Raw genomic sequence first — 26939 nt, forward strand, 5'->3', positions numbered from 1 at the left:
TTTCAAAATGGAGACTCAAATCTTAAAAAGTATTCTATAGCTTGTCCAATCCAGTTCAAGAATGCTAGAGTCGGAAGGGACACTGGAGACCCCCTATTCCATTCTCCACAGTCTTCTCCTTCCCTCCATCCCCACCCTATTATAGAGCTAGGGAAACCAGGGCCCCGAGAGTGAATTAACCCGTTTAACATCAGTTACCAAGTGGCGGAGCCAAGATTTGAATGAAGGCTCTCTGACTCCAAACCCAGATGTCCTCCTCGCTCCCCTTTCAAAGGGGGAAAGGGAACGGAATAAGTATTACCTTCTATATCCCAAGCACTGTGCCTTTTAAGAAGCACATATTATCTCATTTGATAATAGCAATGAATCAGATCATAGAATGGAGATGAACCCAGGCTGAGGTTTTGCTCATTTTTTCACAAGGAAAGAACACTATTTCCAAAGGACTTTGGGGGTATATTTTCCTCCTAAGTGGAACAATGGTTTTGAAGTTCTCAAATTTCTAATTATTTTGGAGGTGGAGGTTGGGAAACCCCCCATATTCTTGTTTGGAATTTCCATCGTTTCCTTGTTGATCTGAAAGATCCTTTCACCCCTCCCTAGCTGGGATTTTTCCCCTATTTCTCTGAAAGGCCTCATAGAATACTTTAAGGTTTACAAAATGCTTCACATATATTATTTCATTTGATCCTCACAATGCTGACTACTTCATAATCCTCAAGATCTTCTGGAAAGGGGCAGTGAGGTAGCACAGTGGATAGAGTCCCAGGTCTGGAGTCAGGAGGACATGGTTTCAAATTCTGCTGTGGATACTTCTGAGCTCTGTGACCCTGAGCAAGTCCCTTAACTTTAGTTGCCTAGCCCTTACTCTTTTTCTGCCTTAGAATCAATATTAAAGACAGAAGGTAAGAGTTTAAAAAAAAAAAAGCCTGGGAGATATAAATATAGGGTAGAAGCATCCCTTCAGCCAGGCTTGAATTTTCAGGTTCATTATCTATGTGAGTATAACATATGGGGAGATTGATTATCCAGGTGCCACTCTCTGGATTCCTTGGGTATAAAAGCTAAGAAGGAATTGGAATGGACTTAGCATTGGTATAACATCTTCTATATGCCAGGCACTGTGCTATTTTGTGTGTGTGTGTGTGTGATTTCTTCTTTGACCCACCAGTTTTGAAGAATTAGATTTGTGCAATTTTTTTAAACAAACATCTTATTTGATCATCACAACAATCCTTGAATGTAGGTACTATTATTATTATTCCCATTTTATAGATGAGGAAATTGAGTATAAGCGGTTAAGTGACTGGCCCAGGATCCAACAACTATGTAAATGTGTGCAATAGGATTTGAACTCAGGTCCCTTTCTACTAGTTTTTGACAAAATGCTTTAGTGTTTCCTACATCTGTCTATATTTTTCTAACAAAGTTCTTTTCTAAGGGTTCCCTTACTAGGTGCCATTATTCCAAACTGTCTGGGTACATAGGGTGCCTTTAGCCATTTATTTTTTGAAATAATCATTCTAACATGACCTTCACATATCAGTAGCAATTTTCAGTTTTCAAAATGCCTTCAGATATACCATCAAATATACTAAGTAATCAAAATTAGTCAAGAGGGCCTAAGTTCCACTATAAGCTTTGCCACTTACTACCTGTGTAATCTAGGTCTCTGTTTCTTCCTTTGTAAAATGGGCAGGAGGGAGGTTGGAAGGTATGATCTCTAAAGTTTGTCTCTGCTCTTAATCTAAGACCCTTCGATCCCATGATTGATACCCTATTCTGTTATACAATTCTATTTTACAACTGGTGAAATTGAGGCCCACATTGGGAACTGACCAGCCTAAGGTCCCATGGCTACTCAGTAGAGAAATTAGAATTAGAATTCAAGCTTTTTTGGCTTCTTATCCAGGATTCTTTTTTCCTTGTACCATGAATTCTCTCTAACAAAAGGAAATAAGATTGGTTTTAGCTCCCAAGTCCCTAAACTGATACTTCTTTCTTCCAGGACAACTGAGTCAAGTTTCTCTCCCCACCCACAAGCTTTGGAAAGAGAGTTTTATACTTTTCACCCCCAGAAAACAGGGAGAACCAAGCCCAGGTAAAGTCTTTCGCCCTCACTCCAAACTTGGTTTGGAGTTTAAGGCAGAATGAAAGCAGAGCATGGTGGCCTACAGTTTAGGGTAAAATATTTGGTGCATAGAACAATCACGGATTTAAATCCCAAAAGAACAGAAATTTGGGCTGATAGGAGGTGCAGAAATGACTCCTTTCCACTGATCCCTAAAATATTTGTGTGCACACATGCGTGTATATGTGTGTATGCACGTGTGTGTATGTGTGTTTGTAGGAATGGATTCCAATCCTGGTAAGCCCTGGTCTGATGCCAAGTTGGGCTCCCTAACCTGCTCTCTTGGGAGTCCCTCTACAGGGATTCTTGACCTGGGACCTGGGAAAGTTTTTTAAATTTTTAATTGATAAATGTATTTCAATATAATGGGTTTCTTCTTTAATCCTATGTATATTATTAAATGCATTTCAATGCAATATTCTGAGATAAAATCTATAATGTTCATGAGACTACAAAAGGGCTCTGTGACATATAAAAAGGATTAGGAAACCTCAGGCTAGAAGGAGGCATGTCTGGTCTCTGAATGAGGAATACCAGCTTCCTCTGTTTTGACTTTCTTCTGGCCTTCTGGTAGCTTTCAGCTTGGTGCCAAGTTAGTTTGGAAGAATGATATGGGATGGCCCAGAGCTCTTTTTAGCTCAGGCTAAGACTAAGCCAGAGCTACCTGTTGTTATTACCCAGTCTGCCAAGGCCAAGGCTGGTATAAGCTGAATGCTCTGGTCCAACTCTCAGCTCTTCCCTGCCTGGACAATTTTAGAAGCAACTATCCAGGAACAGAATTTTGACCAAATAGAGACTGAAAGCTCCCACAGAGGCTCCCACTGACCAATTCTGCTTTTAATTCCCTCTTCTCAGGGCTGAGTGCCTGCATCATCGATGGTCGACATTTTTATAGCCTCTTCCAGGTTTACAAAGTAATTTCCTCCCAGGAATCTTATAAAATTGGTAGTGTAAACGTGATCATTCCATTTTGCATAAATGAGGAGACTTGCTTATGATCACAAAGGAATAAATACTGTAACTGAGATCTGAACCCATTAAATCTATTTCATCCTTCTAATGGAAAATTCAATTACTTGGTTATCCAAGGGGACCCCAAATCTTATTAAACTTCACCAGTACTTTGGGGATACCCTGTATTGTTGTTTGTTCTTTGTTTTCAAAGAGGACCATTGATATCATAGGGTGATGCCTTGACTTGTGTATAAATTGGGTTTAAGTGAGGCAGAGCTGCACAGAGTTGTCAGTCTCATTGGCTCTTCTAGAGGTGTCAAAGTCCAGTGGCAAGACAAAAGTCAGAACAACTGGAGATGGCCCAGGATGCAGTGGATGACTGTGACATCTTCGATTTCTGACCAAGTTCTAAGCACCCCACAGCTCCTGCTTCAGCTACCTTCATGACCAATAGAACAAATTGTTCTCATCCACCCATTCCTTTAGGGGAAGTCCACATGCGCGCAATGGACACCCCCCTAACTCACCAATGAGTCTCTGACCCTATGGAAAAGGTTTTATCTACTAGAATGCAAAATCAATGAGCATAGAGACTGCATCTTATCTAAACTTTATAGTTCCCTGGCATAGAGCACAGTTTCTTCTCTACATGGTAGGGGCTTAATAAATATTCATTCAGAATGAGAACTCCATAAATACTTATTAACATGAAAAAATAATAATAGTTGATATTTATAAAACACTTTAAAATCTGCAGAATGCATTGTACACCTTATCTCAAAACCACATCACCCTCATGAGATAAGTACTATAGGCATCATTGTTCTTATTTTACAGATGGGAAAATACTGGGAGCCATCAAGCCACAACACCTTGACAAAGTCACTCATGGTGACCAAGAGGTCATCAATTGGCTCTTTGACAGGATGGACTTGCCCACTCAGCTCCCTCTGCATGACTTCTCTCATTAACATCCCTTACCAATGGAATTGACATGATTGTTGTCCTCTCTCTAGCCTCATATGGAATAATACAAGAGCAAAATACTTGCACTCCATTTCCCCAAAATATCACCAAGAGATCAGACTCTAAAACCCAAACCCAAAAAGTCTATCATGGGTTAACTTTTGCCCTGGTACATCATTCCCAGCAAGTTAAACACAAGCCCAGCCCAGAATCTCCCCATTCTCTCTGCATAGAGACTTGTTCTCCTAAAGCCAGTACATAAATCAATCATAAAGGCCCATAGAAAATGTACAGGTACTCCAAGCTTTACCATGCCTCAGTGACTCAATTTCACTAACTAGAAACTCCCTACAAACTCTGAAAAATGATTAACCTAATAATTAATCTGAATTGTGTTAGAATTTCTGATAATTTATTTTTTATTAAAAGTAATAAGTAGTTTTCCTTGTTTGCAAGCTTAGATTCCTCACAGGTTAATGAGAAAATTAAGCCACCTGTGACAAAATCATTTATCTTATGTGGAACCTTTATCCATCCTGGCAAAAATCAATAGTTACAATACAAGAATAGAGAATGATCTCAGAATGTTAATCAAACAATTTGTTAAAAGTTAATGTGTCACTTTTCCAATTACCTTTACTTGAATATGTGTGCTGAAAAGTGTATCTGTGTGCCAAGAAAATGGGTATAAGAGTAAACACCAAGCCTGGGCATGGTGGAGCAGCCACCAGATGCAAAGCTTGTTCCTGGCTGATACATATGCACAGATGTCTTCCATTTTTTATTTTTGCCTGCCCCTTCCATCTGCTGAGAATCCCTGGAATCACAAGTGGGGCTGGACCCTGGCCTGTGGCAGGAAAATTGAGGCCAATAGAATAGTATCATGTTAATAGAGAGAGGAAGTAGGATTCAAAATCCAAGTTGATTGTCTTACTGCCCTGAGCCACAATAGTTTGAAAGAATGGTGAAAAAACTCCTCAGAGAGAGAACTTGTGTACTGCCTTCTCCCTTTGTTTGGTTCTCCTCTTCCCCAGTCCCATTGGGTTTTTCCTTCCAGTCATGAGCACTGATTGTCCCTAAGATCAAAGGCTAGCTTCTGCCCTCTTTTTCCCTAGTAGAAATTGTCCCTGTTCCCTCCAAGCTAAAGTTCTGACATCAGAAACCCTTACTCTAAAATCATCACTACAATGCAGCCTATCCATATCCATTCCTTATCCTTCCCTTCAGGCCCAAGTCAAGGCCCCTCATTATAGAGCTTCCCAAACCCCATTTTTACATGATCTGGAAAGGGTGTTTTGGTGAGAGAAGGAGTCATCCTTGCTCTATTACCCTCAGTCCTTGCTAGGTCCCAGAGACCCCTGGTTCTGACTAACAGTAGTCAAAGGGCCATGTCAGTTAACTTGGTATGATACTCTCCTATGCACCCAGCCCATGTCCACCCTGGCATACCACGGAGGCATGTCAGGGCTTATCATAGGCCAAATGTCTCTAAGGCAGATGAGGTAGTTTCTAATTGTGCAGAAGAGAGAGCTTATATTACTGTTTGTCAGCTGCCCCCCAGCATGTGTCCCTGGGGCTGGGTCCATTCTGGCCCAATATCAACTATAGTGTTGAGGTCAAGTCAGTCTCGTCTATTTCTCCCAAGTAATCCAAATCACTCATTTGTGTGTAGACTGGAGATCAAAGGTAAGGTTAACAGATCCGAATTCAAGTTCCCTGGGGTGGTAGGAGCTGTGGGGAAGCTCAGAAGAGGGAGGTCAGGCATGTCAAAGGTTTTTAGGTCCCCATTGTTGGCCAAGCTTAGGAGGCTCCACTCCTCTGCTGGCTCAATCCATTGGTTAGGTAAAGCCTCTAGGATCCCAAGGCTCTGGCCTGCTGAGTTCTGCTTTAAATAGCCTTTAGTCTGGGCCAGTGGGGGCCAGCCTAACTCTACATCCCTGTGGGTCCTGCATTTGTATCCTGGGCTGCCAATGTGGGAAGGATCCTCTCCCAGGCTGGTAGTCTCCTCCTGGCTTTTCTTTGTGCATCTGGACTGTTGTAGGTAGCCTTGGAAGGCCACAGAGGCTTCAGCCTCTTCCTCAGGCAGCTTGGAAGGAGAGCTGTTACCTTCCAGAGCTGTGGAGCCCCTATTGTATTGGAGGCCATGAGAGGACCCTAGTGGGGTTGCTATGGCACTCTGGGGCAGGCCAATGCCACTGTCTTCCTGGCCCTGGTCCCCAGTCCCTGGTTGCTGCCTCCATTCCTGCCCTGTCTGTGGGTTCGGGTTATGCAAGTAAATTCCACTGTCAGTACTGCTGGTGCTGGTACTGCTGGTACTAAGGTCACTCTTTGGTTGATGAGGGCTTCTCTCCTCTGAGGTTCCACTTGTGATGGGTTCCAGGACTGGGAGGAGGAATTGGGGATCTTCTGACTGCAGGGATTGTTTGGTGCTGCTGAAGCCACTGTCTGTGCTGCTATGGAGCTCTGAGTTCTTCAGTTCCAGGGATACTTTGGGAAAGGTTGCCTCATCAAGGGGGCAGATGATATCTTGCTTCACTTTGAAGGACTCCTTGCTCAGGATGCCACAGGATCTTTGTTTGGTGAGGGAAAGCTAAGGAGAAGAAGGAGATTTTCAGTGAGGGCTTAGGTGTAAGTCAGACAAGAAGGAAAAGTTTTATTCCAGGTAAGTCTTCACACAAGTAAGTCTAGTAAAGTAGTTCAGTCCACTTTTCATGTTTTTCTGATCAATGTAGAAGAAAGAACCCATTATCTGTGATCAGAAAACCTGGACTGGCATACTAGTCCCCAACTTAGTACTTGGGAAATCCTGGCCAAATTACTTAGTTTCTCTAGGTTTCTATTTCTTTATCTAAAAAATGAGGGGATAGGACTAGGTGATCTCTAAGGGTCGTTTCAGTCTGAAATTCTATGAAGAAAGACATAAATAACAACATAAAAACTATAACAAGAAGCAATTAGGTTAGACCCAGAAAAGGACTTTTCTAATCTCTTAAGTATATTTTGAGCATATCTACCCAGAATGTCAAGACTTGGCAAAAACCTGATTTTCTTCCTGACAATCCCATATCATCTATTGAATTCCTTTCAAATTCTGAGTCTATGAAGTTCCCCTCCCAGTCTGTACCACTTCCCCTCAATGACTTTTTAGCCACCCCAAATCCATTAAGCTTTTGGGAGGCAACATATCCTAATGGAAAATGTGAGTTCCTAGGGCTGTTGGCAAACCTATAACATGTATGCCAGAGCATGTTGGAGGGGGGCTTCTCCCTTCCCCCTCTCCACCATGCCTGAGGACATTTCTCACATCATTTCTGCCCCTCTGCCCAGTAGCCCAATGGGAGTACTTCCTCTCTTCCCTGTTTGGGTTATAGTGGAGGGGTAGGGGGCTCACATGTGGCATGAGAGTTGTAGTTTGGGCACTCATCTCTAAGGTCTCTAAATGGTTTGCCATCACTGTGCTAGGGGAATAGGAGTTGCTTCATCCATAATAGTATCCCCAGTGCCTAGCACAGTCCCTGGCACATGATAGGCATTGAATAAATAATTGTGAATTGAGAACTGGCCTTGAAGTAAGGAAGACCTAAATTCAAGTGGAGTCTCTAATACAAATTGGCTGTGACCCTGCACAATTCTCAATGACCCAGGCAATTCTCTATGACTATACATAATGGAACTGTTGATGGTCTGCTTTAGTAGAGGAAGCAGGAGTTTCCAAACTATTAATGCTATAGTTTGGACAAAAATGAACTCCTCTCTCAAAACTCAATCCAAAGTCACAGAGGAACCTGTTAAGGTGGTTGGAGCAGCCATTCTTATGTTAACCAAAGTGCAGGAAAGGGCCAGGGTTCCTCATATTCACATGTTGCTTAGCTCTCAAAAGCTGACCTTTGGTAAAAATGCAATTCAAAGCACAATCTCCACATCTTGTTGGTATTTTGGGATATGATGAAATTTTAATGGTATTCAGCAGATACTTCTCTCTTCCTCCTGGCTCTTTCTCATTTCCCACCCACTCCAACCCTTGCCTTCTGTTGAAACAAGAAGACTTGTCTCTTAAGGTTTTTGTTTTCTAAGTCTCTTGGAAGCACCCTAGAGATTAATTTAAGAAAACTTGAATTCTCTCAAGTTTGTTGGCAGCCTAGAATAAGCAAGAGGAGAAGGCCAGTATAATCATCTTTACTGAGAGCTAGATACCTGCAGTAGGATCTTACTTACCAGGACTTCAGGGGGCTTCTTGGGTTTTCTTAAGTAGAGTCGAATACTCAGGTAACAAACAGCAATGCAGACTGTCAGAAGAGAGGCAAAGAAGATACTGATGGTAGTCACTGTGAGATCTAAAGAAAGATTCAGACAGATTAATTCTCTTGGAGGGCTGGAGAAACTTTACATAAATTTTTGGCATTTAGGGCACAACATGATCCTATGCCATGGACTTCCTTCTTCCAGAGATGTCTCTATAAGCTATGGCTCCTTTCTCCCAAAGCTACCTGTAAACTTATCTTTTCCAGGAAATCTTTCCTATTGAGTCCAACTAGACTTTGATCACTCTATTACTCTGCTTTCCTATAGATCTTTAAGCATACAACCTGCATTATTATAATATATCTGCCCTTGGAGTACTTGGATATCCAAGAAACAGGGTAATTCTTGAGTGGGAAGACCTTTGCATCCAGGATAATGAGGAAAAACAGGACTTATAGGAGACAAAGTAGACCTGGATGGTGGTTGACTTAGTTTCTGTGAATTAGAATGAGACTAACCCATGAGCTTTGATTAGCATTTAGCCAGGTACTGTTTTTACAAAGTACCAGCTCCTAGTCTTATTTATTAGTTCAAAAGTTCTTTTACTTTCAATTTTATTAATTTCTCCTTTAATTTTTAGGATTTCCTTAGTTTTTGATCTAGATAGTTTAAATTTGTTCTTTTTTTCTAATCTTTTAAGTTGCAAGCCCAATTCATTGATCCTCCCTCTCGATTTTGTTGCTATAGGCACTCAGAGATATAAATTTCCCCCTCATTACTGCTTTGGCTGTATCCCATAGGTTTTGATATGTTGCCTCCTCATTGTCATTCTCTTTAATGAAGTCCGAAATTGTTTATATGATTTCTTTTTTCACCCACCAGTTTTAAAGAATTAGATTATTTAATTTTCAATTAATTTTAAATTTGCCTTTCCATGAACCCTTGTTAAGTATAATTTTTATCACATTATGATCTTAAAAAGGTGTATTTGTTATTTCTGTCTTTCTGAAATATTTGCAATATTTTCACAATACTTCTATGCCCTAGTTCATGGTTGATCTTTGAGGGAAATAGGGATGGGGATAGGGGGAGAGGGAAGTACATTCCAGGCATGAGAAAGAGCCTTCAGAAAGGGGACCTGAAAAGGAGATGGAACATTCCAAAAAAAGCTAGCAGGCCAATCTGGCTGTACCTGAAAGTGTGTGAAGAATCCTGGGCAATGAGCATGGGAACAACTCTGCCTCAAGTTGTAATGGGGTTTTAATGCTAAAGAGAGGAGTCTGCATTTGATCTTAGAGGGAAGAGGGAATTTATTGGGAGTGATCTGGTCAGACTTATACTTCTGATATTTCCTGGTGATCTAGGTGATAAAGAGAACCCTATATCTCCTCTTATTACTCCAGCATGACTGGAATCCTGCCCTGTGTTTCCCACCCTACTGGAAGACCTAAAATGTACTTACATGGCTTAGTGACAGTAATGCACTTCTTCTCTGACCATAATCCTTCATTAATACTGGACCTGATGACAGGTTTCACCTTGATGCAGATCATCCCTGCTTCTGGGACTGGCAGGAGAAATTTTTGACTATTTATCTTCCAGGATTTCTGACAGGACTAAAAGAAGGACTGGTTAGCTGTGGGATGGGGGACAATCTTTTGTTACAGCCTGACTTCCCCTTTCAGAGGAAATCAAACCCTGAAACTTATCAATAAAGCCATGAATTTCTATAATGACCACAACTTTAGGATCTATGGAATAGTGAGGCAGATGAGTATAGGTGTTATAGGACCTGGGTCTAATTCCTGGCTCAATCTCTTTGTGAAATTATGCAAGTCACTTGATTTCTATAGAGAACCTGGACTAGATGATGCCCAAGATATCTCCCTGCTCCAAATCTAGCATGTTGGAATAATGAGAGGAAAGATGGCACTAAACTTGGATTTCAAGACCTCTTTAGAAGGTGAGGACTCTTGTGCCCAAGGGTTTGGGTTGTTGCCAGTCCTTCTCAGCAATGCTCCTATCCCTCTCCACCTCCCCAAATAAAAAGAACAAATAGACAAAGACTAGCTCCCCACCTCTGGTGGGTTCTCTCTCACATCCCCCACACCACTGGGTAAACAATTTGTTTACTAGTCCTACCAGTGTTTTGTCCTACAATAGGTTGTCTTTTTATGTTTTTAAAGAAAGGGTTACGTTTTCATGGGCTATAGGTCAAGTCTTAGGAACATCACCTCAACCTTCATTCCTTGGGGTCCCCTTACCGTATCATTTTCTAGCACATTGGTGATGCAAAGTTCATATTCCCGGTAGTGTTTGAAGAGGCTTTCATAAGAGATATTTCCATTAGCCAGTGGGGGCCTGGCAGGTAAGATTTCCCCCAGGATAGTGTTGCCACTCAACTGTAGTTTCAAATGGTCTATCCTCAGAATTACTAGAAGCAAGAGGCAGAATCATGGTGTTATTAATCTAGAAATACCCTTAAGAGTTCATGGAGTCTATCTCCCTGTCTCTAAGATTGCACTTACCTAAATTGGATAGTAAGTGACTAGGGCAGTGGCAAGCACACAGTCAGTGTCTAATAATGAAAATAATAACGATAGCTAACATTTATATAGTGCCAGATACTATGCTAAGTACAAATATCATCTCATTTAATCCTCAGAACAACTCTGAGAGGTAGGTACTAGTATTAGCCCCATTTTAGAGATGAAGAAACCAAGACAAACAGAGGCTAAGTGACTTGCACACAGCAACTAAGTATCTGAGGCTAGATTTGAATATAAGTTTTACTGATTTCCTAATAAAGGTTTATTGATTGATCGAGGGCAGGAACTATGGGTTATTTTTCTTTGTATTCCTCCTGTCACTAAACATCACATCTTGAACATAATAAATGATCTGTGATCCCTAAGGTCCTGGTCAGCTCTGAAATTCTAGAGTTTGATATGTGCTTGTTCAAGGAATAATTGAATTCCATTTCTAGGTCATTTATCCTTTTCTTAAACACCATCAGAAAGATAGACTTTAATGCCTTTCAGGGAACAACCCCCAGTGGGTCATATTTGGACAGCTGGGACATTCTTTTGCAAGTTTTAGTCAAGAACAGAAAAATTGCTCCTGTCACTTGTGCCCTAACTTCATAGGAATAGAAAGTGACCCTGTGATTTTATTGGTATAGAGAGCTGCTAGTAAGGAAATTTCCTCTCTTAATACAAGTTATACTTTGTCTGAGAGAGCTGCCTAGACCACTAGAGTCTGAGAGAATCACAAGGTCACATAATCAGTATGTGTCAAAAGGGTTACCTGAACCCAAATCTTTGTGACTTTGAGATCAGCTTGATATCCACTATCTCATACTACCCCACTCGCTTTAAACTTATGTTTCTGCCTCCTCATAAGCCTTTCTTTTCTAGAATAATTAATCCCAACTCCTCTCTTAAACTCTGAATTATTTTGGTTGCTTTTTGATAGCTTCCTTGGAAAGATGGCTTCCTACAGACCCCTCCACCTCCCTATTCTCCTTGGTTGGGGTTTGGGAAAGGTTTAGGAGACTGTGGAATGGAGAAGAGCTCTAAATTTGGGCTCCAGTTAGGATAAATTTCAGCCAAGGGAAAGAAAAGTACCATCTTCTTTAGCGAATCGACCATCTGTTCTGGTCCACTTAGACATCTGGTGACCAGCAATGGCCCTTACTCGGGCCCAGTAGGTATTGTCTTCAAGGTCCAGGGTTGGCAGGGTCAGATCACAGGTGAGGTGTGGGATCCTGGTACAGTTGGGGACAGTCTTCCAGGAATCCCCATACCTGGGGAAGAAATATTAAAGGCTTTCAAGAGGTTCTGGGGCTGTGTGAAGGTGGCACAGGTCAAAGAACCAGAGGAGGAACTTAGTATGGGTTAGGTGACTTCCTCAATCTAAGGACTAGCCCCTTTGGATTCTTCTCCCTTTTGAGGGTTCTCCATTAGTCTTCATTTACCCTCTATGAGATCTCTCTCTGTCCTTTCCCTCCCAGGCTTCCTGAAACCCAAATCTTACCCCTTCTCCATACCATGACATCTATAGAGCCTTTTCTTGGGGTGACTGGTCAGTCAGCCAAGTCCTATCTGTTCAATTCAATTCAATAAACATTTATTTATTTGAAACCCTTACATTCTGCCTTGCAACAACTCTAAGAAAGAAGCATAAGGGTTAGACAATCAAAGGTTAAGGGACTTACCCAGGGTCACACAACTAGGAAATGTCTGAAGCTAGATTTGGACCCAGATGCTCCTGACTCCAGACCCCATGCTCTATCCACTGAGCCACCTAACTGCCCCTCAATAAACATTTATTAAGCACCTACTATGTGCAAAGTGCTGGAACTACAAAAAGAAGCAAAAGAAATTCCCTGCCCTCAAGGAGCTTCTGATCTAATCATTACAATATCTCACACTCATCTCTCTTTTTCTGAACTCTCATAGGGTTGCTTCCACATTCCAATGAGACAATCAACTGATTGAGCCATTGATAAGCAAATATTTTATTAAACACCTACTATGTGCCAAGCACTGAGCTTTTAGCCCGCAGGCTTTGTGGAGCTTAAGGCCCTCTATCAAAGTCAGTCTTCATAGTTATTACCTGAATGTTTATTGTGCAATTAGTGTCCTGTGCTTTCCTCAAACTCTTTCAAGGGTTTTTGATTTAATGCTGCAGTGACCCCATAAAAGCCTTGATGGCAGGGACCTATTTTAATGCTCCTCAGTGCAGCAACAGAGCTGGGCAATTGGTGGACTCAAGAACCACTCCTTGAATGGTACAATGGATCAAATTTCCATGACACTTTAAAGTCTGTCAAAAGATCCCAAGGGACCTTAGAAGGACCTTTAACCTTAGAAGAGACCTTTAATCCACCCAGTGGATAATGTGCAGGAACTAGAGTCAGGAAGACCCAAGAGTTCAATTCCAGCCTCAGACATTCACTATTTGTATGATCGTGGGCAAGTCACTTAACTTCCATCTGCCTCAGTTTTCACAACTGTAAAAAGGGGATAATAACCTCACCTACCTCCCACAGTTGTGAGGCTTAAACAAGATAATATTTATAAAGCACACTAAATAAATGTCTTTTTCCTCCCCTTCCTTCCCCTTCTTTTACAGTTGAGGTGTAGAGTGGGTTAAACAAATTGAATGAGGGTCACACAGCTAATAAGGATCAGCACCAGCATTTGAACCTAGATCCTCTGCACATGGAGTAACCAGTTAATGTGCCATACTGCTTTTTTATGGAGTTCTTCCCTCATACCAACTCAGTGAGTTAAAACAAGTAGTATTATCCCATCCTCATGAAAGGGAAACTGAGGCACAGAGCCATCACTTGGCTTGCCTAAAGTCTTCTGACTAGTCCATGGTGGAGGTAGAATTTAAACCCAGGACTCATCTCAGATTCGTTCTCCTCTGGGACACCACCCCCTCTCTACTGCTTGTCTCACTTCAGGTGTCTGTCCTGTGTGTGTGTTTGGTATGCTGGGACAGGATGGGGCCCATCACTCCACCTTCAGTCTACACGTCTTACCTCTTGTACTGCACTTCATAGACGATGTTCTGGGTCTGATTCTGGCCCGGCTCCCAGTGGAGAATGTGGTAGAAAAGGATGGCCTTAAACTGGACGTTCTGGGGACTAGGCAGCTGCGCCTCTCTGGGAGGGGAAGGGGCAGGCAGCTCCGGAGCAGAAGTAGTCCAGGGTGTCTCTCCGGAAGCAGCAGCACCTTTGGATTAGAACGACCGAGATGGAGACAGATGTTTCACAGTGGAGGAGGCAGTGGCCCCTGGTGAAACAGGCAGGCCAGCCTGTGACCGCTAAGGTGGACCCCTCTGCTGGTTGGATCTCTGAGGATTTGGGGATTTTAGAACGGGAAGGGATTTTAGATATCATTGAGCCCAACTCCCTCATTAACAGATAAGAGAGCCAGGAAAGTGACTTGGCTAATTTCATGAGGAAATTAAGTGGCACAATCAAAATTCAAACTGAGGTGCTTTCCGACTCCCAATCCGGTGCCCTTGGCTATCTCCTGTGATATAAATGGGGTGTTACTTTCTATTAGTACTGGGGAACATTTCCGGTAAGGATGATAGATGACAGAGTCTCTTTTCCTAGAGATAGCTGAAAAATGGGCTGCCAAGATGGCTTCCTGGGAAGGTCTGGGTGCAGGTACAGAGAAAGTGACAATTTTCCCAGGTCTTTTCCAAGCCTTTTTGGCCTGTGAGCTTATGTAATACAAGATTCCTTTGAAACGATTCACTGCAGTAAGAGAAAATAATGATGGTTGTCTAGAGCATTGTATGTTGCTTGTATAGAGCACTATAAATTTAGAGCTGCTGGGGGCTTTAGAAATCACCTAATTTGGAATACTACTGTGCCATAAGAAGTGATGAGCAGGTTACATAGCATAAGGAAGAGTAAAATGAGTAAAACCTAGAAAGCATTATATACAGTTAAAGAATTAATACTGGAAGAATGATTTGTGAATGTTACTGCCAGAGAATGAACTGAAAGTGGAAACATGAAAGATTTAATTTGTATGAACGTGTTGGTCTCCCAGATGATACCTTCTGGAATTCAGGAGGGTGGGGAGAGGCCGGGACATTGTGGATGGGATTTATTATGTAGATATGAAGAAAAGAAAGCTAAACATATAAAAGATAAGCAATTTCATTTATGTAGTCTACTTTTTCTTTGTATATGGAAAAACTTGTTTTATTTGATTCTATAAAGCTTGGAATAAAAAGATAATGAAATTTTAAAAATCATCTAAGGGGGGAAGGGCAACTGGGCAGCTCATTGGATTGACAGCTAGCCTAAAAACCAGAGGTCCTCGGTTCAAATCTGACCTCAGACTCTTTGTAGCAGTGTGACCCTGGGTAAGTCACTTAACCTCCATTGCCTAGTTCTTACCACTCTTCTGCCTTGGAACCAATACATAATACTGATTTTAAAGTAGAAGGTAAGGGTTATGTTTTTTTTTTTAATCATCTAATTCGGGGGTTCTTAATCTAGTGTATGTGAACTTAAAATTTTTAAAAAAATACATTTTGGTAATAATTTCAAAACAATTGGTTTCCTTTGTAATCCAAGGTATTTTATTTTATGCATTTAAAAATACGCATTCTACAAAGATATCCAAAGGCTTCACCAGAATGCTATGAATCCATGACACCAAAAATGTTAAGAACTTCTGATCTAATCCAATGCCCTCATTTAAGAGATGAGCAACAGGAGTTAAGTGATTTGCTGAAAGTCACAGCTAAGAAGGGGCAGAGCTGAACTTGGATGTGGGCCCCCACTTTTTTCCACCACATACAGAATTCATGCTAAATTAATTCAGTTATTTCCTCATTAGGGTTTGATCATTTTCTTGTGGTTTCCTTTTCCTGTATTAGAGCCCTACTGTCCAGAGCTTATATTTCCTTCCATGTTCTGTGGGAGGCTCTGCCCACTGGGGGAATTTAGAATGGCAGAATCTGAGAACTGACCCTCTATGGCGGACCAAGAACCCCTATTAAAAACAGTGCTGACAAGCAGTCATCCAACCTTCTACTTGAAGAACATTGCTTCTTCAGTCTTTCTGACACTCACTACTTTCCTAGGTAGCAACTGCCCCTAGCATTCCTAAGTGCTATCAATTTATTCCCTGGCCAAATATCAGGTTTAATGTTAGGCTTCTAATCACATTTTGATTGACTGTTTCAGGTCAGTTTTCCTCCTGATGATTTTGGTATTTTGTCATCATACATACTGATGTTATAGTAATTTTTCCTGACAAGGAACTTTACTCTTCCCTGATGCAACCTCCACCCATTGGACCAAATTATGCCTTCTGGGTCCAAAGACAGCAAGTCCATTCTTGCCCCATAGCCTTCTCTTCTCCGAACTAAACATCCTGATTCCTTGAACTAATCCTTTTGTGAAATGGACACAGGTCTAAATTCCCCTATTCTCCTCCATTGATTTGGCAAAGCTTCCACAATAAGCAAGCCTTGCTGGTCCTACTATTGCCCTAGTGCTGGATGTGGGAAATCGATCCTTTGAAATTCTGTCCTCCTGGAGTCTGGGGGTTATGGGTGTGCCTCCACTCATGGAAAATAGCAGTCTTAAAGATCTGGCAGAGGCTTTCTTGAGTGGGTACATGGCCTCTAGATTAGCCTGGCATCCATAAACTCTTAAAAATATATATTTCAAGAATTCCAATATAATTAATTTCCTTTGAAACTATCAATATGATTTTATGCATTTAAATGGTATTTTAAGAAGAATTCCATAGGCTTCCTCAGACTTGCCAGAGGGTCTATGGCCCAAACAAGGTTATGAACCCCTGGGGTAGAAGGTTACAAGTTCTTCTGGGACATCTCTTCTACCCCTAATATTTACGCTGTGATGAGAGCACAGGTACACAGCTACTCTGTCTCTTTTGAAAATAAATTGCCCCTGTCCTTTTGGGTTTCAGTTTTAGTCTCTCTCTGTCAAAGGGAAACCATAGTTTGTATCTTCCCTCTGACAACAAATCCTGCCTCTCTTTCTTGATCTCTTTGTGATGTCTTTCCCATTGAGTCTCTAGGAGAACACTTTAATCTCTGGCTCTGTCTTTCGGGATTATAACTCCATAGATGAAAGGTATCTCAGAAGTCCCCTTAGTCTAGTCCCTTTATTTTACAGATGAAGAAAATAAGACCTTACAGGTTAATTGACCTGACCAAGGTCACACAGGCTGTAAGTATAAGAGGCAACATTCTGTCCTTAGGCTCCAGAGGGGGAGCTTTTACCTTTCCCAGGATCTCTCTGGCAATCCCCATCTCTGAGCATTGGTCTGTGTTTTTCTGTTTCTGCCTCTATCTCAGGCATGATGTTATGTCTTCCTCTTTTAGTCTCCAACAGTGCCTCAAGCCCCTTTTTCTGATTCTTTCTTTTTGATCCACCAGTATGTGTGATGACAAAATACCAAAGACATCAGGATGAAAACTAACTGGAAACAGCCAATCAATATGTAAGATTTGAGACTCAGATATTAAACCTGATATTTGGCCAGGAAACAAATTGATGGCACCTGGGAGTTCTGCGGAATGGGGGGGGGGGGGAGAGGAGGAGGCAGTAACATTTTGGAACAAAATAAAATAGACAAAATCTGTTTTCATAAAGCTCATTTCTAAACCAAATAAGCATTTTGGTATACATTTGTTCCCAGTTAATGTGTAGAGAGGAAAGTGTCATGAACATTGTAGTTTCCTCCAAGAACCACTTAGGTCATCTTGGGGGACATCAGAATACATCAGAACAGTTTGGAAAATTATCATCTGGGTGAGTAACTGAACTTTGGACTTTCTGTTTGGTTGTCCTGTGGAAACAAGCTGTCCTCTCTTTGCCCACAGAATTGTTTGGATTCCCCTTTTGCCTCTCCAGGGTTTACTAATCCGAGCTGGAGAAACTCTAAGGGGCAGGGGAGGGAGTGTGTTGGGAAAGGTACAAGGGACTCATCCCCTCCTACCAAGTGATCATTCTGAAGCAAGAATGGCTATGCAGAAGGCCAGGGAACTGTGGAGAGGCGGGCTCTCATTAGAGGCAAGCTGGGGAGGGGGAGAGGTGCCAGGTGAGTGGGATAGGCAGGACATGAATGGAGTGGGGAAGGAAGGGATGGATGCGAGTGAATTCAGTGGGGCAAACAGGGTGAAAGTCCCGAACACCGTTCAAATGCCTGAATCTGGGCTGTCGGGAGTTACGTGAGCTCCGTGAGAGGCACAGAGGCACATCTGTTGAGACTAGAGCTGGAGGCGAGGTTGGTTGTGGGAGTTGGGGGTAAGTAGAGTGGAGAGAGCAAGGGGGCATTTTCCTCCATCTGCCACCTCAAACCAACCTTAACGCTTCCCAGTTCCTCTTGGGATTAAAGGGTAGGGGTGGTGGGTTCAGGGTCCTATTCGGTTCCGTGGAGCTTCTCAGAGCTGGATCTCTGGCTGAGAATCTGGTGGGGGGAGCCTGTGCCTTTCCACAGGAGTAGGAGAGAAGTGCACGGAGTTCTGAGGCTTGGGTGGGTGGGGTGGGGAGGGGAGGAAGGAGAGCCTTGTCCAAGCAGCTGGGGTTCAGGGATGGCACGCTGGGGCAGCCTTACCCGAGATCAGGAGGCAGGAGAGGAGGAATAATGAAGCCATCCATGCTACCAGCCAGGGCAGCGGCATCCTGGGGCTGACAGCATTGTCTGCTGAGCGCTCCCTGTGTGGGCTGCGGCTCCGCAATCAGCCACTTAAGCCTTTTCTTTTCGCGGCTCTACCGAAACTGAGCACGAGTGGAATGACGTCTGTCCCGGAGGGTGTGGCTTCGTTCTGCCCGGAGCTCAGCCCCTGCCTGCTTAGCCCCAGAGTGGCTTCCCCAGGACCAGGCTCCGAGAGCTGCCGCCTGGACTAGACGCCAAGTCAGCCCTTTGCTAACCAGCTCGGGGATCTTGACTTTTTAAATTTTTAATTTTTATGGGTAGCTTTTTACATCTCCTAGATTGTAGCGCCATTCCCTCTCCCCTCCTTGTAGCGAAGAATTGAAAGGAGAGAAAAAAAAGAGGAAGAAAGGAAAAAGAAAAATTCCGCAGCGATCAACATCGAAAATATCTGACGTACTGAGCGTGCAATCAGGAAGTTCTGAGTCTAAATTCAGCCTCCGCTACTTCCTAGCCCTGTGACCCTGGCCAAGTCATTGGCCCTCAGTCATTCTGAACTCCTCAATTGTAAAATGGGGATTATAATAGTATCTATCTCCCAGGGTTTCTGTGAAGATCTCATGTGTAAAATTTGTGAAGAGTTTAGCACAACATCTGGCACATAGACTTTTTTTTTTTTAAATAAATGCTTATTTCCTTTTCTCTGCTCTTCCCTAAAAGAAAGACAAGAAGAGCAGGGCAAACAGATCTTTTTGCTCAGTGATGAGGCAGGGGAATGTGTTAATAGTTAACTGTGAGGATCAAAAAAGATAATATTTGTAAAGTACTTAGCATAATATCAGGCACATAGTAGACTTTTTAAAGATGTCTATTCCCTTAACTTCTCTCCTCCCTTCTCTAAAAGAAGGGGAATTGGAGGTCAAGCAGACCTTCGTGCTCAGTAATGGGGTAGGAGATTGTATTAGTATAGTATATAGAGTATATAGTATAGTATATAGAGATTAGTATAGCATTGTATTATATGGGCACCTAAAGGGCTCAGGGGATAGAGCAAAGGGCCTGGAATCAGGAAGGCTTGAGTTCAATTCTGGTGTCAGACATTTACTATGTGACCCTGGGCAGATCATTAACCCTATTTGCCTTAGTTTCCTCATCTATCAAATGAACTGGAGAAAGGAATGGCAAACCATTTCAGTTTATTTGCTAAGAAAACTTCAGGAAGAGTCGGACTTGATTGACTTAACAACTGTATAGTAGAGTTAATAGTATGGTAAATTTAAGAGAAATCATTTTAAAAATATTTTATTTTTTCCAATTACATGTAAAAAATTTTAACATTCATTAAAAATTTTTAAAATCCCCAATTCCCTCCCTCCTGCTCCTCATTTCTTATTGAGAAGGCAAGTGACTTGGTATAGATTGTACATATGCAGAATTTCACATAAAACAGATCTCCATACTAATCATGTCATAAAAGAAAACACAAACAAAAACAACAAGAAGAAACAAGAAAAATAAAAGAAAAAAACCCTATTCTTTGCTCTTCAGACAGACTGGTAAGACCAGTTCTTTCTCTGGAGGTAGACAGTATTTTTTTTTTATTATCATAAATCCTTCAGAATTGTCTTGGAACATTGTAATTGCTGAGAATAACTAAGTCTTTCATAGTTGGTCAAGTACAATATGGCTACTACTGTGTGCTGTGTTCTCCTGGTTCTGCTCACTTCACTCTGCATCAGTTCACGTAGGTCCTACCAGTTTTTTCTGAAATCATCCCGCTCATCATTTTTTATAGCCCAATAGTATTCTATTACAATCACATACAATTTGTTCAGCCATTCCCCAAATGATGGGTATTCCCTCAGTTTCCAATTCTTTGCCACCATAAAAAGGGTTGCTATAAATATTTTTGTACATATACGTCCTTTTCCTTTAAAAAAAACCCCATAACATTTTAATAGATGTTGCCATATTAAGTTATTCATAACCTCCAGGCTACATAGAAAGAAAAGTTCTCAAAATATAACTCTAACAGAGGACAGCAAAATTTTGTGGGAATGGGAAGAGATGCTTCTCATTCACTGTTGTCCTGTCTGCTATTGAAGTTGTAGTCAAAGATGCTTTTAATAATCCTGTAGAAGATGAGTTTACATTCTAATCTTTTCATTCATTAGAAAAGCAGTTCTTTTGTCCTCCTGTGCAACAGTTTATAGAACACTGAATATAAATGTAGAAAATAGTAGATTAACTACTTTGTTTCAGGAGTTTTCCTCTGAATTCAGTTGAAAAATATGAGAATGGGAGAAGGGGGACAGTTAGGTAACTCAGTAGACAGAGAGCCAGGTCTAGAGACAGGAGGTCCTGGATTTCAATGTGGCCTTAGATACTTCCTAGCTGTGTGACCTTGGGCAAGTCACTTTACCCCATTGTCTAGCCCTCACCACTCTCCTGCCTTGGAACTAAAACAGAGTATTGATTCTAAGGAAGGTAAAGGAAAGCAAGCAAGCAAGCAAGAAAGAAAGCAAGCAAGAAAGAAAGAAAAAAAAGAAAGAAAGAAAGGAAGGAAGGAAGGAAGGAGGAAGGGAGGAAGGAAGGAAGGAAGGAAGGAAGGAAGGAAGGAAGGAAAGAAGGAAGGAAGGAAGGAAGGAAGAAGGGGGAAGCTGGGTGGCTCGGTGGATTGAGAGCCAGGCCTATAGAAGGGAGATCCTAGGTTCAAATATGGCCTCAGACCCTTCCTAATTGTGTGACCCTGGGCAAGTCACTTTGCCCCATTGCTTAGCCCTTACCACTCTTCTGCCTTGGAACCAATACAGAGTACTGATTCCAAGATGGAAGGTAAGGGTTAAAACAAACAAACAAACAAAAAAAGAGTTTTAGCTGGCTCTGAGTGGGGAGGTAGGGAAGTGGATGACCTACCCTGAAAGCCACAGCTGGCAAGGAAGCGTATATGTAGGAGTATGCACTGTGCTGAATAGTTTGTTTTTGGTTTTGTTTTCTCTCTTTCCTTTTTTTTCTCTCTTTCTTACAAGGAATGGCTTGCTGGGTAGGGAAGGATATGAAGGCAATCTAAAAACAAAAGTTACCGTTAAAACCTTTTTAAAAGAGCGGTTCTGGGTAACATGGCTTTGCTTCTGCAAGCGTGAGTCATGGCATACATATGTACTAATGATGTAAAAGGTTGGTCTTTCACAAAGATAGAATCCTTAGTAACTTATTAGTTCCCAGTCTGCCACTTCCTTCGTCACTTTGTATCTTCTCAGTCAGTTTTCTTAAGTCCTAGGGTGCCTCCCAGGGCAATTGGGAAGATCAGAAAAGACAACAAGGTGTGTAAAGCATCAGGATAGGGGCTGCTCCTGTGATTTCATTGGCCAGGGACCTCCTGGACACTCTTGGAAGCATCCCCTATCAATGCAGGCTGATAGCTTCCAGAGGCAGAAGGAACCCAGAAGTCATCCAGACCACCATCTTATTTTACAAATGAGGAAACTGATTTCAGAGGTAAAGTCCCCAAGATCACACAATCACCAGGTGTCTAATAAAATAGATGGAAAGCACTACACAAAGAGGTGGGTTTGGGGTATGTATATCTCGGATTTCATTCCTGTGGGAAATTCCTTGTTTGAAAACCTTCCACTGAAGTTGTTTCCAGTCTTGAAGGGTTGCCTGAGGCACTGAGAGGTTAAGTGATTTGCCCTGAGTGAAACAATATGATTCAGAGGCAGGAATTGAACCCAGGTATTCCTGTCCCAAATCCTGTCAGCTCTCTACTGTGCCCCATGGCCTTTCACATATAAGTGGTAGTAATTTGTTATTGAGACCCAGTGATATAATGGATAAAGGGCCAGCTTAAGAGTCTAGCTTTTGAGTTCAATCATCCTGAGTTCAAATTTCACCTCTGATATGTATGACATCTCTCAATGACCTTGGGCAAGTCACTGAACCCTGTTGGGCCCCAGTTTTCTCATCTGTAAAAAGAGGGCGTTGGTCTATAATTCTCTGACCGTAGATAAATCACTTTCTCTTTCTAATATTTCCTTTCCTCACCAGCAAAATGAAGGGTTTGGACAAGATAGGCCCTTTCAGCTACTGGATCTTCTATGATCTTTGGGTCAGCCTTTGCAGCAGCTACGCCTGGGAAGTTAGAATCTGACATTTCCAGGGAAATTCCCCTCAGACTAGCCTGGCAAACATATCCTCTGTTAGCTGGGGTGTGGGAAAGCCCAGGACCAATGGGGAGATCTGACCAGAGAGGAAATAAAACTTGAGGTATGAGGGACCTGGAGGCTTTGCTGGCATCTTACTCAGATATTGTCTCTTTCTAAATATTTCTTTTCAGGGTCCTAAGAACAGTCCCTTCTAGCTTTAAAATGCTGTGATTCTAGGAACACTGCCCAGCACTTATCCATCCCTTTGTCCTCTGAGGCACACACACACTGGACATGGTGCACACATGATGGCGATGATGAGTGAGATTTGGTATGCCTGGGAAACCTAGCCTTTCAAGGTCCCGACTCAATCTAGGGAGAATTGGGATTCAGGTGAACTATGAAAGAGGGAAGGGAAGCAGCTCAGGAACTAGAATGAAAGGATAAGGTTGAAGGCAAGGATGAACAGAGGAAATAAATCATATATGCTTCAGAATTTGTAGGGTGGGATTTGAAAACAAATCTTCCTGTGTCTGAACCTGGCCAAGTTTTTCATGATGTTAAACCTCCTCCCTGTATTGGGGCTAAAAGGAAGACGGCTGAATTGTACACTGAGAGTTCGGACATTCAGTCTTCAGCATCTGAGATTTTTTGAGGCAGGTGATGGGTTTTTGTTTTTGTTTTCCATTTTCTTGACCCTTGGGCCATGCCCCAGTGAGTGTCAGGGGAAGAAGGGCTGGAATAGGCAGGAAGCTGAAGTGAGAATGTGGCAATAAGCAAGGTTGTTTCTGTTCATGGGCCAGCTGGTTGGGGAAGTTCCAGACCTTGTGATTGTTTTGTCATAGTTACAAATAAAACCCATCAAGAAGGAACCAAAGATGGGGTGGGGGGAAAGAGGTAAAGGAAGGGGCTGGGAAAACAATTAGCAACTTTCTAGCTAGTTAGATGCAAGGAGAGACGGAGGGACAATTCCCCTCTCTTCTCTAATTCTAGCACATCAGGCAAGCCTCCAGGTAGGGTCTAGCAGCTCCCTCTCTTCCTGAAAAGGGAAGTACTCACTACCCCACTGTCCTCAAGACTTTCTGGGAGATATGAATATGGGATAGAGGCATCCTTTCACCCATACCTGGATTTTCAGGTTGATTATTTATCTGAGTATAAAACATGAGGTGACTGATCTTTCATTGCCACTGCCTGGCTTCCTTGGGCACAAATGCTAAGAAGGAATAAGCAATGGTATAGCACCTTCTATATGCCAAGTGGTGTGCTCTCTGTGGGTTTTGTTTTATTTTTACAGATATTGTCTCATTTGATCCTCATAACCACTTTGGGAAATAGGTGCTATTATTACCCCCATTTTATAGTTGAGGAAACTAAGGCAACCAGCAGTTCACCTGGCCAGAATCACACAGCTAGTTAAGTGTCTGAGTCTGGATTTGAACTCAAGTTCCCAACTCCAGATCCAGAGCTTTGTCTACCAGTTGCTTCCCTGCTTCAGCCTTGTTGAATTATTGCAATCATGTCAGGCTCTTTGTGACCCCCATTTTGGGGACTTTTTCTTCACCGGTTCATTTTACATATGAGAAACAGGTTGAATGACTTGCTCAAGATCACAAGGTGTAAAAATGGAAATTTGAACCCCAGACTTCAATCCCCAGAAGTCCTTGGTACTTCCCAGAATTCCCTATAATCTCACCTGAGACCTCACCTGAGTGCAAGAACACAATTTAGTATTTAAAGGGCTCTCTGCCTTCCAAGAGCCTTTCTTTTTCTGCTTCTAAGCACACGTGTCGCTCTACCTGGCAGGCAAGATGTAGTGAGTAGGTTGTGAATGGGCTAATGTGCCCTAGACATGTGATTTTCTTATTTTGTATTTCTTTATCCTTGATTTCTAATAATCTTTAATAAACCTCTAAAAATATAATACTATCAGTAGAGACTAAATTTAACTTTTACAGTTCTGGCGACTCCTAGATTGGATGAGAACTTCTCAAATTAAAAAAAAAAAAGATAGCCTAGATAAATTTTTTTAAGCCATGTTTCTCCAAGGATTTTCAGAAAATCCTCTTGATCAGCTTGCTTCTGCCTGCAGCCATCTGCTCCTCCTATGATCGCTCTCCAACTGCCCAGCTCCTGCTGCCCGCTTCTGCACTCCTGCAATCCCAACCTGTTTGGCCCAGATAGCTCTTCTGATCCTGACCCACCCGGACCCAGCCCAGCTGATCTCCAGCCTCCAAGCCAGATCACCCCAGGCCTTGCTGGTAGCTGCCAATTTCTTCAGGATCAAAAATCAGCTGGTAAAAACAGGTGTCTTTTTTCTTTAGGCTACAATTAGCCTCCATGTGGCAAGGGGCAGGGGATCACAGAGGGGGAGAAAGAGGAGAAGGAAGAGACTTTTCCAAACAGGAAGTTGATTACAAGCATGGGGTATTTCAAAGGATATCTTTTGAGTGCACTGATTCTGTTACTTCAGGGGAAAAATTCAGCTCCCTGCAATTCCTTGGCCCAATTTGAGATTCCAAAAACCCACCCTCACTATGGAGAGGCAGCTCAGTGGCTCAGTGGATTGAGATCCAGGCCTAGAGACAAGAGGTCCTGGGTTCTAATCTGACCTCAGATACTTCCTAGCTGTGTGGCCCTGGGCGGGTCACTTGACTCCCATCGCCTACCCCTTACCAATCTTCTGCCTTCTGGCAATAGGCATCTAAAAGGATAATTAAAAAAAAAAACACCAAGGAACTTTAAAGAGACTGGAGGTTATATTTTTAAGGAATGTTTTATAAAAAAAAAACCCTCTGTATTTTATTGCATTTTGCTGATTGTTTTGTTTAAGATTTAATTTTGTTGGTTTTAATTTCATATATTAATGCATTCAATACCATTCTGTTACACTGAATCATTTTAATGTACTGGGTCTTAACTACTGTTATATTCTGTTGCTTTTCCCCTATAACTATACTGAACAAATATTGTTGAATAAGCTTATATAAAAACACCTTTTTTTCTGTTTTGAATTTTTAAATTGTCACAAAGAGGATAGATGGACTTCATCAGAACTGGTTACAACTGCATAACAACCTTTAGAAAATTTAATGAGCTAAATATCTCAAATTGATTTTAAGGAGTCTTTAGACATGATTTTTAGAAAAAAAAATTTAACAATCTCTGGTCATTTTGCCTGCCCCTAACAGGAAGTAAGGTCCATTTTAGTAGCTGAAGTGAAATACAATTATAATCCCCACCTCCCTCATTTATAAAAATGTGAATGGATGGGACATCACAGTCTTATACTGAGGAGCTGGGAAGTTAATCCCAGGGGATGATACCCCTGGATGACTCCCAAAAGAGGAGCACATCTCTCATTTATAACTCTTTATAACACTTTACTCAACATCAACAGTACAGAGTTCTGTTTTTTTATCTAGACTCCTTTACCACATTTTTGTAATGATATCTAGATTTCTTGATGATGTTCTAAACCCAAAATGAGTTTTACTTTGTTTAAAAATATGTTTGCCAAGGTTGAAAGATTTGCTAAGTTTGTAAAAATTGTGACAAATATCCATCAGTTTATAGGCTTCTAAAAATGTCATACAGCAACTCATGTGAAATATGATAGTGGGTTTGTTTGCTATTGTAATTAATTGGGCTATTGAGAATTTGGGGGATACTGATTCCTACATATTTGTACTACTGTTCTTTATTTAAAAAAACTGTTACCTTGTGAAATTCATTTGCTTGTATTCACAGTGGATCATGGCCAGATATGAAGAGGAAATGGATCTCATTTTTGGTGAGAAAGCCTTATATTCTATATTTCTTAACTGACACAGTGTGTCAATGATTATAAGCTTCATTTTAAGAAATTTTAAAACTCTTTTATTATTATATTTTTCTTGCATGTGCAATATACTATTTCAGTTTTTTTATTTTTTCTCTCCTTTTTATATTTGAAGCACATGTCACCACTATTAAGATTTTCTTTAACTTTTTGATTTAGCAGTAATATAAGTTTAAAACACATTTGCTATAATGTCAATGCATGCCCCCAAAAGCTTGAGACTATAAAAATGATGCCACTAATTGTTTAAAAAAATTATGGGACTTTGTTTAATGATTCTGTCTGATTCCACGACAAGATATACAAAAGAGCACAGGGCCAAAGAAGCACAAAGCTAAACATGAATGGTGCCAAAAGAGCACACAGGTCAACAAAGAAACCAATCCAGGAAGGATTGATGTACTTCTAAGCCAATACAAAGGACTTGAACCTAGTGTGAAGACTCAAGATTGCAACGCTTAACATACTTTAAGATGTAGTCCTTCCTT

At 41.6% G+C, this 26939-nt stretch overlaps 1 protein-coding gene across 2 annotated transcripts; it reads right to left on the bottom strand.

The window, feature by feature from the left end:
* Positions 1-3680: 3680 nt before the first annotated feature.
* On the bottom strand, positions 3681-18821 carry IL10RA (interleukin 10 receptor subunit alpha). Of its 2 annotated transcripts, none has more exons than XM_016433823.2 (7): positions 18427-18821; positions 13845-14037; positions 11920-12098; positions 10558-10727; positions 9756-9909; positions 8267-8337; positions 3681-6641 (listed from the first exon to the last, which is right to left on the bottom strand). In XM_016433823.2, exons 1-7 carry the CDS (start codon positions 18491-18493, stop codon positions 5706-5708), a joined length of 1770 nt encoding a protein of 589 aa, XP_016289309.1. In that variant the 5' UTR covers positions 18494-18821; the 3' UTR covers positions 3681-5705. The 2 variants fall into 2 exon arrangements, with proteins under 2 accessions (XP_016289309.1, XP_007494784.1); XM_007494722.3 differs by having other exon boundaries at positions 8267-8385; positions 18427-18818.
* Positions 18822-26939: the final 8118 nt, after the last annotated feature.

Source organism: Monodelphis domestica, chromosome 4, assembly GCF_027887165.1.
Source record: "Monodelphis domestica isolate mMonDom1 chromosome 4, mMonDom1.pri, whole genome shotgun sequence".
Taxonomy (NCBI): Eukaryota; Metazoa; Chordata; class Mammalia; order Didelphimorphia; family Didelphidae; genus Monodelphis; species Monodelphis domestica.

Excerpts from the sequence above, each read along its gene's own strand:
- IL10RA (XM_007494722.3), bottom strand. The coding sequence starts at position 18,493 with ATGCCGCTGCCCTGGCTGGTAGCATGGATGGCTTCATTATTCCTCCTC. Across the intron at positions 14,038-18,426 it reads CTCCTGCCTCCTGATCTCGG|GTGCTGCTGCTTCCGGAGAG; the intron begins GTAAGGCTGCCC and ends TCTAATCCAAAG. Across the intron at positions 12,099-13,844 it reads TATGAAGTGCAGTACAAGAG|GTATGGGGATTCCTGGAAGA; the intron begins GTAAGACGTGTA and ends TTTCTTCCCCAG.